The 18,025-nt window shown below is 41.7% G+C and overlaps 1 protein-coding gene across 1 annotated transcript in view; it reads left to right on the top strand.

The window, feature by feature from the left end:
- The window catches only part of PPP2R5A (protein phosphatase 2 regulatory subunit B'alpha), a 94,685-nt gene that overhangs the window by 57,716 nt on the left and 18,944 nt on the right, over positions 1-18,025 (top strand). The window contains exons 4-7 of the mRNA XM_006028801.3: positions 6,706-6,807; positions 9,558-9,650; positions 15,236-15,366; positions 17,132-17,191. Of these exons, the coding sequence (XP_006028863.1) occupies positions 6,706-6,807; positions 9,558-9,650; positions 15,236-15,366; positions 17,132-17,191 (386 nt within the window). The remainder of the gene's footprint in view (positions 1-6,705; positions 6,808-9,557; positions 9,651-15,235; positions 15,367-17,131; positions 17,192-18,025) is intronic.

Raw genomic sequence — 18,025 nt, 5'->3', positions numbered from 1 at the left:
TTGCTTGTTCAGCAGTCCTAAGAAATCAGATGAGTTATTTGCCCTTTCCTAAGGGTTTCCTATTCTTACAGACATCTCTTTGTAAGTGGCAGCTGCAGTTCAAAGAACTAGAGGGAACAAATCCATTCCGTGCCTTCAAAGAGATTGGATAAGAAGCCTTTGGGTAGAAAGATGTTCTCCCCTGCCACATCAGACCTCAGTACAGCAAACTTCAAACAATAATGTTGCAGATTATAACCTGTAGGGCAGAATAGCACTGTGTTTAGCCCAGTTACTTCTGAAGAGTTAAAAAAAACAACTTAGCTAAAGCCACTTATTACAGAAGGTTAATAGCTAAGCTTTCATTGAGCATCTTTTACAGTCATTGATGCTTGGTGTAGTACTGTAGCATCTGAAATTGCTCTGCGGTGCCACTTATAGCAACATTTACAAACATTTGAAGTTCCCCCAGAAACAAGAGCTTGCTATATGATTATGATGGATTCTTTACTCTTAGAACAGATGAGGTTCTAGACCAATTGAAAGGTGGTAAAGGTCTATAGAGACATCTGAGCTGTCTAGGAAAAAGTTTTGCAAATCCTATTTTGTTAGCAGGCAAAACTGTCCCATCTTGTCCTTCGTATTAGTTTCAAAGGAAGCAATACCAACAATAGGACCTATCCAGGACCAGCAGACACAAACCCTACAAACCATGAGCTAAAGGGAGCTTCTATGCTATCCTCTTCTGTATTAACCTCAGGTTTGAGATTTCTGCCTTGTTTTAAACTTAGTAACAGTTTCACCTTAGTTTGGAAACCATTCTTAGCTTGCCTGGTGTCTGTTGCTAGAGACTGAATCTTGGACAGAATCCAACACTTACTCCATTCTGTACTTCCCTATTTGCTTTTTAGCCACTTTGTGTTCCTTGCCCATGTCTCTCTTCAGGGTGTCTTATGAGAATTTCTGAAAATAAGTTCTTTCACTACTAGATGTGGAGGCTATTAAGGGAGTTCCATTCTCCAAAGCGAGAATGGAAATCTCTGACCCTTTGTAGCTCTTCAGAGGAGCTCGAACCTGTGATCAGAAAGCTACAATTGGTCATGCTTACTCAATCCCTCCCTTCTCCATGTGCATGGGTTAGGGCTTTTGACTTGGAATGCATCTTGTCCCCTTTCAATCTACTTTTTTTTTTTTTTTTTTTTTTTTAAACGAGAAATCTACAGCTGTTTTTCAGAAGAATAGGCCAAATGGAACATTTGTCGTATTTGTAGTACTTTCAGTATCACAAGAGGTTTATTTGTCTCTCTCAGCAATTCCAGATCTACTGACCGCACAGAATGGTTGGATTTGCTACCTGCTGTCCAGCCAGTCTTCTGTTCATGTTACAAGCTGTATAGTACTTTGATAAAATTAGAACTTTTTCTGCTGAGAGTGATAAGGTACTGATTATATTTACCTCCAGTAAGAAGTCAACCTATCTGTGTTTCGATTCTAAGTGGAAATGTTTATCTTGGGCAAACAAGAGTATGAATGAGAGGTGAAGTGGGATGAAATCTATAATGGAGACCCAGGTCATTTAAAATCCTTGGGATTCTCCCCGCTTCGTTGGTAAAATTGTATACAGTATCTCCAATACTGCCGTTTATCTTCGCTTAAAGCTCACTGTATTTACATGATGTTTCTTGATGGGTTTAAGCAACATCTCTTTTCTATAGAGTACACACATCTATGTGGAACTGAAATACAGTATTTACTTGGCTCATGAAACAGCCCTTAGAACTTTTTGGAAGAAAATTACCTGGTATCTCGACTATAATAAAGGATGCCTTATTGCAACTGCTAGAAGAGAAGACAAGCTGCAGGCTTTCCTGGTTGACATCTACCCTTCTCACTTCCCTCCCATGTGATCTCTCACAAAAATGAAGTGGTTCTTTGTCCACATCTGAAATTTTTCCAGAGTGGTAAGAGAATTCTATTGCAGTCAGTCAGGCAATTGTTAGTTTGCTAGCTTTTAGAGGTGCACAGATGAGATGCTCCAGTATGTAGTAAGTCAGCTGTACCTTCAGTGTGACAGTCCCAGTGCCAAAAAAAAGTATCCCTCCACTGGAACTGGGATGCCGGGGGCCCCATTTTCCCATCCCCACCCCCTTTCTGTTTCCAGTTTAGGAACTGCTGAAGGAGCACAGAGGTGGAACATGCAGGAGAATGCTTGAGTGCATTGTTCTTTACTTTCCCTCACCCTTTGCTCTACATCCCTAGGTCTCCCAAGGTTGCTGCAACCTCTGGCAGGAGGCACAGCAGTGGCGTAGGGCCATTTGGTTTCCTAGTTCGAGTGTGCTGGTGCTCTGAGAGAATGGAGGTTGAGTGCACAGGAAGATGCTTACTGACACTTGGCTGTGCTTCAGAGGTCTTCAGTGTGCCACTGACAGTTGGTTCCATTCCCTCTCCCCCTGCTCCCCCCATGGAGGGAGGTAGCAAACCTGCAGGACTCATCAGCCCTCTGTTGCACTCCCTGGCTGGAGCATGCCATTGCATGCAGGTGCAGCGATTTGAAGTGCTTCAGCTGGGGTTTTGCAACAGGGGCTGTATGTTTCTTCATGGCTGAAGTGTTCTGTCTTTTGAAGTGCTTCAGAATGCAACTGCATTTGAAGTGCTTTAAATGTAACATCTCTCCATATCCTTTGAGAGCAACTTTCAGCAAGGACTGACTGATGAAGGTGGTTTCCTAACCAGGGGGGAAGAGGCTTAACAAGGACCAGACTTAATTAGATAGAGAATTTGTGGGGGGGTGGGTAAAAATGCATCACCCCTTGCAAAAACAGCTTCAATTAAAAATGAATGAAAGTTCCCTCTATAGGCACCCGATGTGCTAAAATTGCTGTTAACTAAACTGAACTAACTAAACCTTTGTAGTTAATGATAATCTTGATTTCAGTTGGTAGCAAATGGTTTTAAACAACAGGAACAGAGTAAAATTTCAAACTCCTTTAGCATGAGTAATCCCTACTTAAGATCTTCTAGAGGGAAAGCTTTTTAGTTTCCAAATGCACTGCTGTAACCTACTTGGATAAAGAATTATCCAATTTGTGTCATATCAGTAGCTGTGCTGCTAACTAAGTGATGCCATATTTAGCTGTGAAACCTCCCACCTCTTTTGTTACAGAGGGTGAATCACAGGAAGGAATAATGTGGCATGTGAATGGTAGCCAGCATCAACCAAGCTGCATTCTGCCAAACCTTTAGCACATTTGGTATCACAGAAGCTGGGGGAAGATATACATACATTGTCTCTTAAATCAAGAAAACCTCCTCTGTTAAGGGGGCTCTTCAGACATGTGACCTTCCCAGAGGTATTTTCTAAGGAATGACGTCTTTTCCAGTACCATTTCTGCCTGTCATGACAGGGAAGCAGGAGGGCCTCAGTCTCCAAAAGTTAGAAAACAACTAATAATTTCCTTAAACCTTGGATCTGACAACTGCTAAAACTGGCTTTCCAGACTTTTCCTCCAGTATTCAAAAAAGCACTCAGTACAAATCCTTGCAGATACAATGGCAGTATGTCAGCTTCTGTGCTACTTAAGTAGGCAAGATTTTACTTTACTGTTCTGCAGTAGGAGGTAGCTCATCGGTAGGAGCAGCACACTGTTTAACAAGGTGCTTCTGTTTTCCTTCCTCTCTTGGTCATGTATAAAGAACATTGTAAAGTGGCCCTAGACTAAGAATATGATGTCAACACAAATAGTCAAGAACTGTGTGGCAGCATTGTTTGTATTAGAGGGGATTGTTATGTCAGTTTATTGGCCATGGATCCATACAAGGATTGGGAGCTGTGTTCTAGTTTAGGTAAAGTTCTGCCCGCATGCTAGAACTGTGGATGTCAAGAATGAAAATATCTTCCCTCATAACAAGGGATGGAAATATAGTCTTGTAAATGTTGTTAAAATGCACACTACCTCTAACCAAGGACCCAAAGATAACCTTTTGAGAGAGATTTTGACTGACAGACCAGTATTATGAAAATCCAAAAAACTTTTCTTAGGAAGATGTGCTAATCCTCATTTGCAGTAGAGAGGCACCTATAACACTTAAAAGCTAAAACACACACATTTAGGATAAGCATGAATGGGATAAAGCCACAGGACCCTTTGGGGTACAGGCAGTTCACTGATAAGACCGTGTTATTGATGTACAGCTACAACTGGTGAACTATAACTTCTGCTAGCCAGTTCATCAAACAGGATGGATAATAAGCAACAATTAAAAACAAAAAAAAATCAGATTTTTAAAATTTTAAATATATATTTTTAATTTAATTGTATTTGTTGATTTTTGTTTTTGTTAAGATACTTTAAAAAAATAAACCTATATAAAGATAGTTTTAATGTAATCTATGTTAGAGCTCAAAGATATCATCATGGAATAAGGATTATAATTTCTAATTATATACTGTTTGAGACAATATATTAATGTAACTTTTCTAAAAATGTTTGATAAATAGGTCACAACAGGCCATACACTATATTAGGGGCCTAATTTTATGGGGTTCCCAGGGGCTGCTCTATAGATTAGTAAAGATTAAAGAAAACCACTCTACCCAATGGGACTCAGTGCTCAGTCTAGAAGATCCCATTAAGCATTTCTGTATTGCTTGGTTTCAGTTCTCAAACCGTGGATTTGTCTCTCCAGAGATAGCATCCTTGTTAACAGCAGTGCATGGAGATGAGATAACAGACCTGATTACCTACCCAGACCTGCCCTATTGCAAGTTTGCGTACACAGAGTCAAGCCCTTACCTCTCTTTAAAAGTGCAAAGTTTCAAGAAGTTAAATAAATAGAGGATTGTTGGGGGTGGAGTAGATCTGGGCAAGGAGAAGAAGTCTGGAGATAAATGCACGGAGGGAAGGGCAGTAGGAAAAAGAGAAATATTTTGAGTAGAATATACCAGAAGCCTTAAGGGATAAGTTTCTGAGTATAGCCTCTCCGTTGATTTGAGACTTAGGGAATAGTGTGATAGAAGGGAAAACCTGTCATGGCAGCAGGCTTGCCAGGCCATAAGAAACCCTGTTTGGGAAAATTTTAATAAAGGTTGTATCAAACAACAAGAGTTCACTTCTTGTAGAAAACAGCGCTTAAATTGAGAATTCCTGACGAGTGATTTAAATCAGGGGCAGGCAGTTATTTCAGCTGGAGGGCCGCTTATCAAATTTTGGTTAGCTGTTGAGGGTTGCATGGGTAGCCCCTTGACAGTTGCCCTGCCCCCTGGTTGGTATCTTGGGACTGTAAGTCCCACCCCCCCTTACTCCCTGAACTTTGGCACCAGGTAGCATTTTTGAACTGGTAACATGAACCTAAAGCTGTATTTGTGCTCCTTTCTCACTAAGACTTGAAAACATGCTTCTTAAAAGAGAAGGTCCCTAAACTGACTTTGAGAATTTAGGGATGAGATAATATGTATACAAATATTCCCATACAGTAAGTGATCTTTGAGATTTTTTTCTTTCAGTTTTGAAAAATACAGAATAAAATAAATGTTGATGGTCTTTTGTTTCCACTTAAATTGGGGGGGAAAATTGCATGCCACAGACTTTTTTTTTCTGGGTTAAGGCTCTGAAAACAATCTATTCCCGTTTCTAGACAGCGATTGTCTTGTTCCACATTTATGGTTTTGGAAGAAGGATCCCTGAAAAAGTAGAATGTGTGTTTGGGTTCTAGTAAGGCATTTAACAGGAGTCTGAGTACTTTGGACGTGTTTTATAATGCAAAAGTGGAAGTTTGGTGACTAAGTGCGGTTCCTACTTTCCAAAAGTCCACCTTTGATTAGACCCAGCATGCTGATGAATTTGAAGGCTTTGCATTGGGCCAAATGGTGGTTGTAAAACTAATAGAAAGGGAAAGATACAAAATTAACTTGAGGTTTTCAGTCATATTTTTAAATCTGCTATTTTTCATGGACAATGTGAAGCATAAACCTGTTAGTAGGTAAAAATGATGTTTGTTTCCTTTTGACCTCTAAAAGGTTTTTTGTTCTCATGTGAGTTGTGCACTTTGAAAACTCCTAAAGAGCACTCTTTTGAACTGGCACTTTTGAAGATCTTTTGATATAAGACAGCTAGACCAAACCTAAAAATCTGGATGTAGAACTGGTTTCTTTTAGTTCTTGTAAGATATGGGTGTCAAAGATTCAGCTTGTGGGCCAGATCCAGCCTGCAGAGCTGTCATCCAGCCTTCAGTGCTGCCGTGGCTCTTGGACTGCAGCATGTACTGGACTGATGCTGTACATGGTGCTGTAGGCCAGATGGGCCTCGCATGCTGGATTTGGTATGCAAGACCATTCTGTGGACCCATTTCTGCTTGTGGACCAGCCCCACACTACTCATCCATGCCTGTAGGGCCTGCTGAGTTTGGTGCACCTGTTACGAGATCTGGTTTTTATTTTAAAGCTTGGAGTCATTTGTAACTCCACTTCAAACAAGGAGGAATGCGAAGGTGTGGTATGTCTAATATAAAAATGAGCAAAAATATGTGAGAGAATGTCTACTTCGTATGCAGTGATGGTCCTGTTTGACACACAGGGTCAGCAGTTCTGCAAAAGTGAATCAGTAAGGCCAAAACAATTCAAACCTGGATCAGTTTATCTTCTGTTTAGATAAAGGAACAAATTGCTTAGTTTAAGCTTTTGAAATCCAATAAGCAACAATGCAACTAATTTCATTTTTCTCTTTGCAGATTAGTTCTAATATTTTCAGAACACTTCCACCAAGCGATAATCCAGATTTTGATCCAGAAGAAGATGAGCCTACTCTTGAAGCCTCATGGCCTCACATACAGGTACGGGATTACTTTTTTTTCCATCTGATTTTGTCATGTAAAACAGAACAGAATGAACACTTGTGGATATTTTTTGTATGGCGAATATACTGTATCTTCATTTGTTTTCCTTTTCAGGTTTAGAAATGCAGTTGGATTATATTCACAGAATGATATGTATATATGTACGTATATTCAATTTGACACTTAAATGAAAAACGTTAAATAAATACTCCTTTCCAAAATGCTTATGGGCACGTCCAGATGAGTATGCACGTGCCTCTTGCAGTGTCTCAAACAGCGTCTTTGAGACACTGCAAAAGGGATGTGCGGGAACAAAAAAAGTTCCCTGCACTGCAGATTTGCAGTGCAGGGGCAAAATTAGACCCTTACATATCCAGAGGTCAAAAAAACTGTACTGTAAAACAGCAAGGCAAGGCATGGTCCCAAACTGCCCTGATTCAACCGGAGGCTCAGGCCCTCCACAGAGACACTTTGGTAGCCAGCCAGAGCCTCTCTATGGCTGTCCCTTGCCTTGGTGCTGAAGCACGCTGCCTGCCTGGGCAGGGCAAGCAGTGGTGCAGGCTGCAGCAACTGGGACCTGAGCTTTGTGCCAGATAAGTGGAGGGGGCTGGAGAAGGGGTCCATGGGGGGGGGGCTTCTGCCCAGCCCCCACTTGCTCCCCTGATTGCTGCCCCACCTGCTCCCAGCTCCCTGCTGGCTGCCCCACCCAGCCCCAGCAGTGGCCCTCAGGGCTCCTCGGGCCCGGGGGCACCCCGGCACGCCCCCCCCCCCCCATATGGCGCGGAGTAGCAGGGGCCAAGCCCTGGCCACCTGGCATGCTACCCATGCCACATGGCATGGGTGCAGTGTGGCTCCCCGCATTATTTGGGAGCTGGGGCTGAGTGGTGCCAGGCTCGGGGGGGCACGTGGAGCCCCCCCAGCTCCCAGACAGTGCACAGCGCCCTGCTGAGCAGTGCTGAACCTGCACCATGGGGCAGCTGCTGTGCGGGTGCCAGGTGGCCAGGGCCAGTCCCCCCTGCCCCCCACTGCCCCATGCTGTGCTGGGGGGAGCTCTGCCATGAGTCCCCAGTGGCCTTGATGGCCACTGCTACAGCCAGTGAGTGCAGGGCTTTTTTTTGAGTGTCAGGAGGCTGGGGCCAGGCAGGGCAGAGATTGGAGGGGGCTGGAGACGAGCCCCTGGAGATGAACTGGAGACGTTCCCCTGCTTGTCTTCAGCCCCCTGCTCCTTCCCTTGCTTGTTCTTTGCTTGTCTCCAGCCTCGGGAGACTCTGTAGCCCCTGGGGGGGCTGGGACCCTGCAGGGGGGAGTCCATGAGCTGTGTGGAGGGGCTCTGCTCTCTGGTGGGCAGAGAACCCACCCCTTCTAAGCAGCACCCCACCACACAGTCCCCTCCCCCATCCACAGTCCTCCCACACCTACCCACACACTGCCCCCCCCCTTTCCCTCCCATCCCTAGAGGGGCCAGGCAGATTTATTTTGCCCTACACCAAAGTGCATGTCTGGGCACATGAGCTGAGGGAAAAAGCCCCAGCTCAAATTTGAACAGTTTCTATTTGTGCTGGTGCAAGAGCACATGCCTGCATGTGTAGACGTGCCCTATGAGTGTAAGTATCACCGAATGATACAAATATATATGGTAGCACTGTTCTGTCAATCACCTGATTGACTCCCTGCCATTTTTTTCATTTCAAGTGTTAAACTGAACAATTATAATTTGTAGTTAGTTGAGTTCAGATTAATTTTTAGATACCATGTTGCAGAGTCTGCACAAACGAGTATCTTTGTTATAGGGTTTTCTAACAGCTAATTATTGTATTTACTCACATGCCACACTTGCTATTTCCTTGAAAATCAGCCCTCCAAAATTGGAGTGCATGCCTAAGCAGCTTTGCAAGAACTTCATTGCATGGAACTGTAGAAACTTAAAGACACTGCTTCAAATGACTACCAGCTTCTTTCTTCCTGCAAGCTAGTAAAAAGGGGCACAGTCTAGTGTTAACCCTTTCACAGCCACTCTCAAATTGGAACCTGTTTTTATTAAGTTTTATCTCACAAGTAAATGGGGGATAAGTAGTGCTTTTCTGGGTGCTGCCTTGGACTTGCTTGTTGGAAGGCAGAGAGAATCTGGCAATCATCTTGTAGTACACTGTCTTCATGAAAAATCCAGCTCCTAGATTACAGCACTGGAAAAATCTTTTTTTTTCCCCTCTACATTCTGCTCACTCAAACAAGCTTCTTTTAGTATAGATAACTCACCTGTCAGATGTATAAAAACCCAATATTTGAACACAGATCAAATTATTTAATTCACTTTCATTTGAGCATAGCATTAAATAGCAATCCTAGTATATGGATAAATATATAAAGCAGTCATATGTTCACTGATGCGTATTCTTCAAGTACAAGAAGTCAGACAACTCATTGTACAGTACTACAGTTAATGGGAAATGTTCTACTAGTATTGGTTAGTCTTTCAAGTGACACAATTGGTGCCTCATTATGAAGATTGTTTAACAATTACAGGTCCTGGTTGCAGTTGCCATTATCTTTATTACAATAACTCCTGTCTTTTCAGATATTTTACATTCTAGGTATCCAGGAACATAGGAGTAGGAGGTGTGGTACCCTAGTCATTTAGGCTGGTACTTCGTTGCAGACAACATTCTGTTTAGATTACATTTATTAGTTCTTCATTATGAATGATGCATGTTTAACCTTCAAAATTTTCATTTTAATGTTTGTTGCAGCTGGTATATGAATTTTTCCTGAGATTTTTGGAGAGCCTAGATTTCCAGCCTAGTATTGCAAAGCGATACATTGACCAGAAGTTTGTACAGCAGGTTGAGTACATTTTTTGATATTTAATATTCAAGTTATTGTAAACTAAGTGATACTACTGTGCTGTCAGTTTCTAACGTATAACATTATATAATACACCATTTTAAATTTTAATCTTGGATGACCATTTTTTATTAAAATTTAAACCATTATTTTAACAAATGAGGGTTTCTTTGTACCAGCTAATATACTAACAGAATAACAGATGATACAGACGCATGGAATTTCATGTGGAAATTTACAGAATTGTTATTAATACTTTCAAAGAAAAGCTTCAATTTGTGGAACAGAAATTGGCTGTCTTCATAATATATATTTTGTCTTCTGTTGAAATGAACAATTCTCAGATTAAATTTTGCCATTGTGAATCCATCTTTATAAAGGAATATTGGGTCACTTAGAACAAAAAATAGCATACCATGGCCCAATTAGTATTATTTTAAAGAAACTTAGTTTTAGTCTTTTTAAATTCGTGCACTTTTTGACATGATAATTACCATTTCTATTTATTAGTAACATAGTGTAGTTAGGTTTTTTGCTTTTCTGCTGTAACTACCATATTTACTTGAATACAAAATGAGGTTTCTTTTCTCCTTGTCTTCTGGACATACAAGGAAACTTAAATACATTGTCTCTCATTAAACTGCTGGCAAAAACCAGCATGTGCTTAGTAGTATAAATCAACTATGCAGTTGATTAAGTGCAGCCAACACTGGGCACAACTATAAAACACATAGCCCATATTGGGCAAAAATATTGATGTGGACCTACCACAAGAAGAGATTAGTGCAGCATGACTTAATAAGACATATGGTACTGCCCACTGGGTGCAGTCCCCCTCAACGCTTACTCTTTCTTTCAAGTCATAGCAAGTCACTACATTAAATACATTTCAACTTCTTCTTTGCTCTCACCGCTGAGCTGCACCTTTCTTTCCCATTTCCAATTCCTGTTTCTTCACCAGTCTTGGATAGCTGGCAAACATCACCAAACAGGGCCCCAAACAATTAATCCAGAATCCCTTTGTTGTCTCCTGTCTCATCCTGTTGTATATGATGATTAGTGTGGCCCTGCCCTCTGTAAGGTGGAGCCAGACCAGGTTGCCCTGCACCTCATCTGCACGTAAACTTTGGATGATCCCAGGACTAGTGACAAGAACACCTAGTTCCAGTCATGAGTGGGGGGTCAAATTAGCACATTTGTTGGGGGTGTATCTGGAGTTACACACACATACTGAGAGCAGTATTAACCTATGAGGTCACCATGGCTTGAACTGCTGTTGACACTGCTGAGACCCAGCCCAATGAACTATGTGGTAAATCATGTACCTTTTGGCTTTGGACTAATCATGCATAGTTTAAACTGTACATAATAAGTAGGTACAAAAGTGTTGTTTATGGAGTACCTGTGCTAAAACTTGCAGCAGTTTCAGAAAAAAGATAAACTCTATCAACTCTGGATGAACTAACTCTATGGGTACTATATGCAAATTACTACAGATATATTTATTTCAAGGTCAGTGTTTACAGATTTGTTTCTCACTTCCATGTGCTCAGGGAGTGCAGGGTCTGACAGTAAGGAAAGGGGGGAAGAAGTGGGGGCGGGGGGAGGAGCAGAGGGCAAGGGAGCCACCTGACTCTCTAGCTTTATTTTCCCTGCTGTAGCAGGGGGAGATGGAAAAATTCAAGGCAAACTTCCAATAATTAGATTCTGTACCTGGACAATTATAACAAATTTCTACATTTTCCATATATAGAATATAATTATTGGGGGTCATCATATATTCAGGGTTGTCTTGTATTTAAGTAAATACAGGAATTAAATGTTCAAAATGTGATTGTATCTACACAGAAATCAACTGAAAAAAGTATACTTAATAGATACTGAATAAATGTGAGCGCATGGATTAGTTCAGATTTGGTTAAATATAAAATAATGACAACAAAAACAAAAGAACGTAATTGTAAAGTTCTTGCATGTTTTTGTTCTTTGTAGTATGTTTGAAATTATACCCTTCTCTTTGGTAGGAGATGCATAAGTTTTCATAAGTGTTCAACTAAGATTAATAAAGACTTAACTGGTGAATTTTTTAAATGGTCAAGTTTGCTGTTATGCTGAATACCTCAGTATTAAGGAATGAGTAGATTTGTCAAGTTTAGATAAGACTATGGCTATGAAACCATAGCTATGGTCTTATCTAAACTTGACAAATCTGCTCATTCCTCATATCTAAACTTAAATGGATACTAGTAGGGGAGAGAAATCAGAAACAATAGGGAAGACCTAGGCACATTGAAGAGGGGTATGCCAGAGGATTCTTTGGCAAGGATGAGCCGTAGTCTTTCAGGTTGGTTCCAGCTTCTTCCGCCCAAAATAAATAAACAAAATTAATCACCTTCCTTCTGCATTTCATTTTCCTTTTTGTTTGTACCCTTCCCCCCTCTTGCCATTGCCTCTTACTCTATTTTCTCTCAGCATTTCATACCCCAACTTGTAGCGGGAACAGAAAAAAAACTGAGGGACATGAAAGGGAAAAGAATACAGGGTGGATCATGAGAACAAAGAACTCCAGAGCTCCTTCCCTTCAAGCTAAGAGCCACAGCATTGTTTACCTAATTATATGAAGTCCTGGAAAACCTCTCCCTCAGCAGGTCCAACATTGGCCACAGTAGGCAAATAGAAGTTCTGAAGCAAATTCCTCTTGATTGGGATCAGCATCAGATGTTGGTGGATGTGCATGGCAGGGGTGAAAAAGATGTGGCCCTAGCACCAGAGCTGGGCTGTCTATGGATCTCATAGTTGACCCACAGGCAACATGTAGTATGCATGCAGCACCTGTTCCAGCCGCTCTGGGATCACATATCGCTCAGTGTCAGATCTGGTGCATGTCCCAGATCAGCCAGTGCAGTGCTAGAGTGGCTGGAGTGGGCAGTTTGGTCCTGGAGCAGGTGGCACTGCATTGTATGTGGTGCCTATTCCAGCTGCTCCAGGATGTGTACTGTATCCTGCATGAAGTGGACTGTACAGAAGCAGGTGCTGTGTGCGGCTCAGGTTCAGACTGGCTGGATCAGGCACTGCATGCAGCACAATTCTGGAGCAGGTGCTGCATATGGCATGGTCCCAGACTGACTGCTCTGGGACATGTACAGGACATGGCACCTGCTCCAGGACACATGCTGGATCCAGCATATGGGGCCATTCTGTGAGCCCAGTCTGGCCTGTGGACCAGCCCCATCCCACTCATCTGGCCTACAGGCCCACATGAGTTAAACACTCCTGATGTATGGGGACAAGAATATGGGCAGGGTAAAGACCTTGCCCCAGAAGTTCATTCTCACAAATAGTTTGGGTAACAGAAAGGAAAATGCCCAAGCCAGCAACTGCATTAACAGGGAAAGTAATGTGTAGATAGATCCCCCTCAGTGCAGGTGCTTATGTCTCTACTTACATTTCTTTGCTCCCCTGTCCTGGGTTGATGGTGTACCTTCAGTTTCCTTCCTTCATATTTAGCTTTTCCCCACAGAATCCCATATCAGGACAGTTGTTGAGATACCTAGTTCTTATCTAAAAGGGGCTAGTCAAATCCTGCAGTTGCTCCTAGTTCTGGATTTTAAAAGTCTCTGAAAGATTGTGGGTGACATGCCTACTTGATCCCTTTTCAGACCATCAAACAGATGTGTAGGTGAAACTTCACAGAAAAATTGTGGGATGGTGACGAGAGATTCCGTCTATATATAGAAGGGAAGAATGGGTAGAGAAAAATGAGTTTCTCTTGCCAAGGATTTTGTTTCTGTGCAGAATCTCAATATGCACAGTCAGTTGCCAAGCTCTGTCTCTCCATTCCTGTTTATAATAGGAAAAGGGGCAGGGGAGGGAGGGGTGTGGGGAGGGAGAGAAAAACATGCTTTCTGAGAGCTATTTTTATCTGGCTACAGAGGAGAAAATCTACAGGAGGTTCTTGAAAGTGAGGTTTTATGATCTCTTGCAGAATGCAGGCTAATATCTTGTTCTAAGAGTTTTTTCTATGCCTGGTGGTTGGGGAAAAGAAGGTCTCCTATGGACCAGGTGGTGGTGCTACAGAACCAGGTCTCAATTTACAGGCTTGCTGTTTAGCCTTGCAAGTTGTATGTAGTATTAGTGCTGATTGTATTGAATGATAGGATTGTCGCTTAACACACAAAGTACCTCTTGTTTGCTGCTCTTCCCTGGATCAGACAAGCCAAGGTAGCTAATTGGGCACTTCCTATAGGCGAAAGGTGTTCCCTGCAGACAAGTAACATGGCTAGAAAATCTTTATTGTTGGCAGGTTTACAAAAAGGTACAGTCATCATCTATGTTACCTGGAAAACACATAAAGAAGAAAAGTTACGCAGAACATTTCTCATTGGCTTATTGGAGGGCATTTAACCTACATCAGTAAATACCTGTTGTTATTTTGTACATCATTTTTAACTTTCATCAAAGAGTTAAAGGGAAGATACACACTAGTACAGTACAAGCAAAAGCACAAAATGTGAAATAACTCATTTCGGTACAATGCAAACATTATGCCGGTTGCTTAGAATTTTTTCCCCCCTTAACTACCAGTATCAGATCCAGACAGAAATAACTTACGCTTATGATAGCTGCAAGAGATTTTTATCTCTACATCTTAATTTAGAAACACTCCATAATTCCGTCAGCTCACTGCCTACTCCCCTCTTCTTCCTTACTCTTGAGAATGTACCTATTATTTTTCCATTCATTTTATTAAATATAGGCTCTAGTACTGTAAGGACTTATGCATATTGTTAACCTTAAATGCATAAGTAGTTTTATTGAAATCTATTAAACTATTTCAATGTATTAATTAAAAATGTGCATAAACAGTTGTGGAGTAGAGGCCTTGAGTCTATCACAAGGATTAAATTTATTTTTTACAAATTTTTGAAGATATAAAATGCTCAGTTGAAAATAATATTCAAAATATGATTGCTCTGAAGGCAGTGATTCTCAGCTGGGGTTTGTGAGATCCTTTAGTGTGCTGTGGGGTGCAAGGAGGTAAGCACATGCCTGTCACTGCCTGGCTGCTCCTCTCCAATCCACCTGACCTAGCACCTGTGCTATACAAGGAGATAAGCATGTGTTCATTTTTGCCTGACCCCTGTGCAAGGAGGTAAGCATTGTAAACTAGTTTTTGGAATGGTGTGCTGCTCAATTCACAGAAGTTGCCAAAGGGGAGGAGGTGCCTGGAGTCTAAAAAGACTGAAAACCACTGCTCTAAGAACATCTGTTCCCAGCTGAAATGACTTTACTAAAATGCATGGTATAGGAAATGTAATGACTAAAATGCATGGTATAGGAAATGTAATTATCTTGGATTCTGTTAAACTTTTAGAAGGTTTGTTAGTGCTAAGGGACAGGAAAACAAAATTTCTGATTTTAGATTGTACTTTAAAAAAAAATCCATACTAAAATGTATTGAAACATTAATATGTCAATAAAAGTCATACTGCTTCAAATGCTAGTTTGGGGATTAAAAATTAAACTGAATCAAATGGCAAAGTTTTAATTATTTAAAGTAATATCTTAATATTTATTTTTAAAGTTGTTGGAGCTTTTTGATAGTGAAGACCCACGAGAACGTGATTTCCTGAAAACAGTCCTTCATCGAATTTATGGAAAATTCCTTGGTTTAAGAGCATTCATCAGAAAACAGATTAACAACATATTCCTCAGGTACACTATGGATCTACTCTTTTGTATACCCAGGATAAGATAATATTTTGTTTTGCCTTAGAGAGCTTCACTTCAACAAAATGTTTGAATTAGCAGACTTGTCACAGCATGTGTTATCTAGTTAATAGGAGTCATGCACTTGCCAATTATTATTCTGTTTGTAGAATATTGAGTACCTAGGAGGTTGGAGTCCTTAGTATCTTGCAAGGTCAGGCCCCTGTTGCATCTTGCCTTTAAGGTGTGATTAATATGTTAACTGCACCACAAACAGTAACAGGGCTACAGGTGCAACTATTTTATGACACCATGAAGTAGAAAATGAGCCACAAAGATATTCTACGGAATCTTTGGAGCATCTTTGTGGGTTGCTTGTGTGGCACCATAATTTTAAAAAATAAGCCCACCTTTCTGCCAATGCTGACAATCAACTGATTGTTGATTGACAATCAACTGATTGTCAGCATCAGCATTGGGATGGGGGTTGGCATTGGGGCCAGGATGCCTGGGAAATAAGTTGCAGGGTTGAGGTCTTGGCTCTCCCCACCAGGAACTTGGCAACTCTCCTGCTTGGTAGCCATTCTTGCTGGGGGGCACTGGAGCAACACACTTTAAAATGCCTGGTCACAGGGAGTCCTTGGGCTCCCCATGACCTGGCATGTTGATTACCTTGCCCCATGGGTCCTAAGGAGCTGCAGGGCATGGCACTTTAGATATCCCAGACATGGAGACTCCAGTACTGGGGAGAGGCTCCCTGGTCCTGGGGTCCCCATGCTTCAGGGATGTCTAAAAACCATATTTGCAGTCCAGTTGCACACATGGTTTTTAGATGTCCACTGAGCCCCAGAATCAGGGAGAGGCTTCTCAATCCCAGGGTCCTGGGTTTGTGGGTATCAGGTTGGGGGAGTCAGTCAATTGCCCCCTGTCCAGCACTTGCAAACCTGTGCCCTGGGCTCTGTGCTGGCAGTGGCACTATTAAGATCTGATCCCCAATCCCAGTAGTCACACCTTCTGTCCTCTCATGAAAACGTCATGAGACGTGGTTATAAGCATTGAGGATTAGATCTCTCAACCCTTATGCCATTAAGTGAACTCTGCCAACCCCCTCAAGGTTCATTTTAGGCCACAACTATATTTGAAAATGCGTGCTAGTTTTCTAGTTACAGCAATGTGAATTCCAAACAAATTTTACTTAAGCCATTTTAAATCATGTTCATACTGATAGAGTTTAATGTGAAAGAATGAACTAACTCCTGAATGAGTCAACTGAATTGTAAATGTGAACAGTGTTTGAAACTTATCAAATACTTTTAATCAGATATACTTGCATACCACATGCACTCTCCCTCATCCTCCCACCCCACTCAAAAAAAGAAATCAAGCCCCCAAAATTGGAGTGCATATCTTTAAATGGGAAAGCTGATTTCTCTGCCAGAATGGAAGCATGGAGACACTGAAAAGACTGCCAGGGTTGTACTTCTCTTTCTGTCAGGATTCAGCAGGAACAGAGTCTACTCTTCAGTGTCAGAGCTAGAGTTTTAACCCTCGAACCCTCTTGCCAGTGCTTCCATGCAGTCAGCATTTGGCTGTAACTCTGGAAAAATCTTTTTTCCCCCGCTTCATTCTGCCTCCCCAAAACAAAGTGCATGTCTTATTTCCAGGTATGTATGCAAGAAAATATGGTTGTTTTGTTATTTTATACCTTATTTCTCTTTCTTAGTCCTGTCTTACCAGTATACTGACTTCAACTACATCTACTTTTTAATAGGTTTATATATGAAACAGAACACTTCAATGGTGTTGCTGAACTACTTGAGATATTAGGAAGGTAAGTTTTGTAATTTTCTGTTTTTGTGTATTCCTATCTAGTTCTTCTTTTGAGAGTGGGGAGGAGAAAATTGTTCTTCTGTTTGTGAAGTGTGGTTACTGGCATAGAAGCACACTTTTTACTTTACATTTTAGATGAACTACAAAGGATTTATTTTTAAATTGATCTTTTGACTTCTGGCATCATATAAGAAGGTGGAAATGGGCTTTTTCGTACTTTAAGCTTAGAAATATAAATAGTGGTGGAGGTTGTTTTTTTGCTTTGTTAAAGTAGTAGTGTTGTGTCTTGGAGTATGCAGATGGTGATAGGTGTCACACCTAAATTGAAGCGATGCTTTGATCTTTGGCAGATTTCTTTTTATGTAGTGTTTGTCATTGAAGCATTATAGAGCAGTGTTGCTCATCCTTTTTTGCCTGGTGGTCTGGATGGGTGGTGCGTGGTCTGACTGCAAGCCAGGTTTTGCTGGTGGTCCCAGGGTCCCATCCAGCCACACGGAAGGAGCTGGGGGGGCATCCCAGCTCTGATCCAGCTGCACAGGGAAAGGGGGCTTGCCCAGAATCCTCAGTTGGGGGGTGGGGGGGGAGTACAGGCATGACCCTTCCCTGATTCAGTCCCATGGGAGGAAGGGGAGGCATGGGGTGTGTGGCCCAGCTCTGACCCACCATTTGGGGTTAGGAATTTGGCAGCAGAGGAAGATGGCAGTATTAATTGCCACTAGTCCCCTTTCACCAAATTTTCTGACCTGTGGGGAGTCCCATAAACTGAGTGCAATGGCTCCCATAGACCAGAGGTTGAGCATCTTATAGATCGTTCTGTAGAGCATCCCCCAATAGA

The sequence above is a fragment of the Alligator sinensis genome, unplaced genomic scaffold (genome assembly GCF_000455745.1).
Source record: "Alligator sinensis unplaced genomic scaffold, ASM45574v1 scaffold1277_1, whole genome shotgun sequence".
Lineage (NCBI taxonomy): Eukaryota > Metazoa > Chordata > Crocodylia > Alligatoridae > Alligator > Alligator sinensis.
This window is presented reverse-complemented; position numbering and strand designations above follow the sequence as displayed.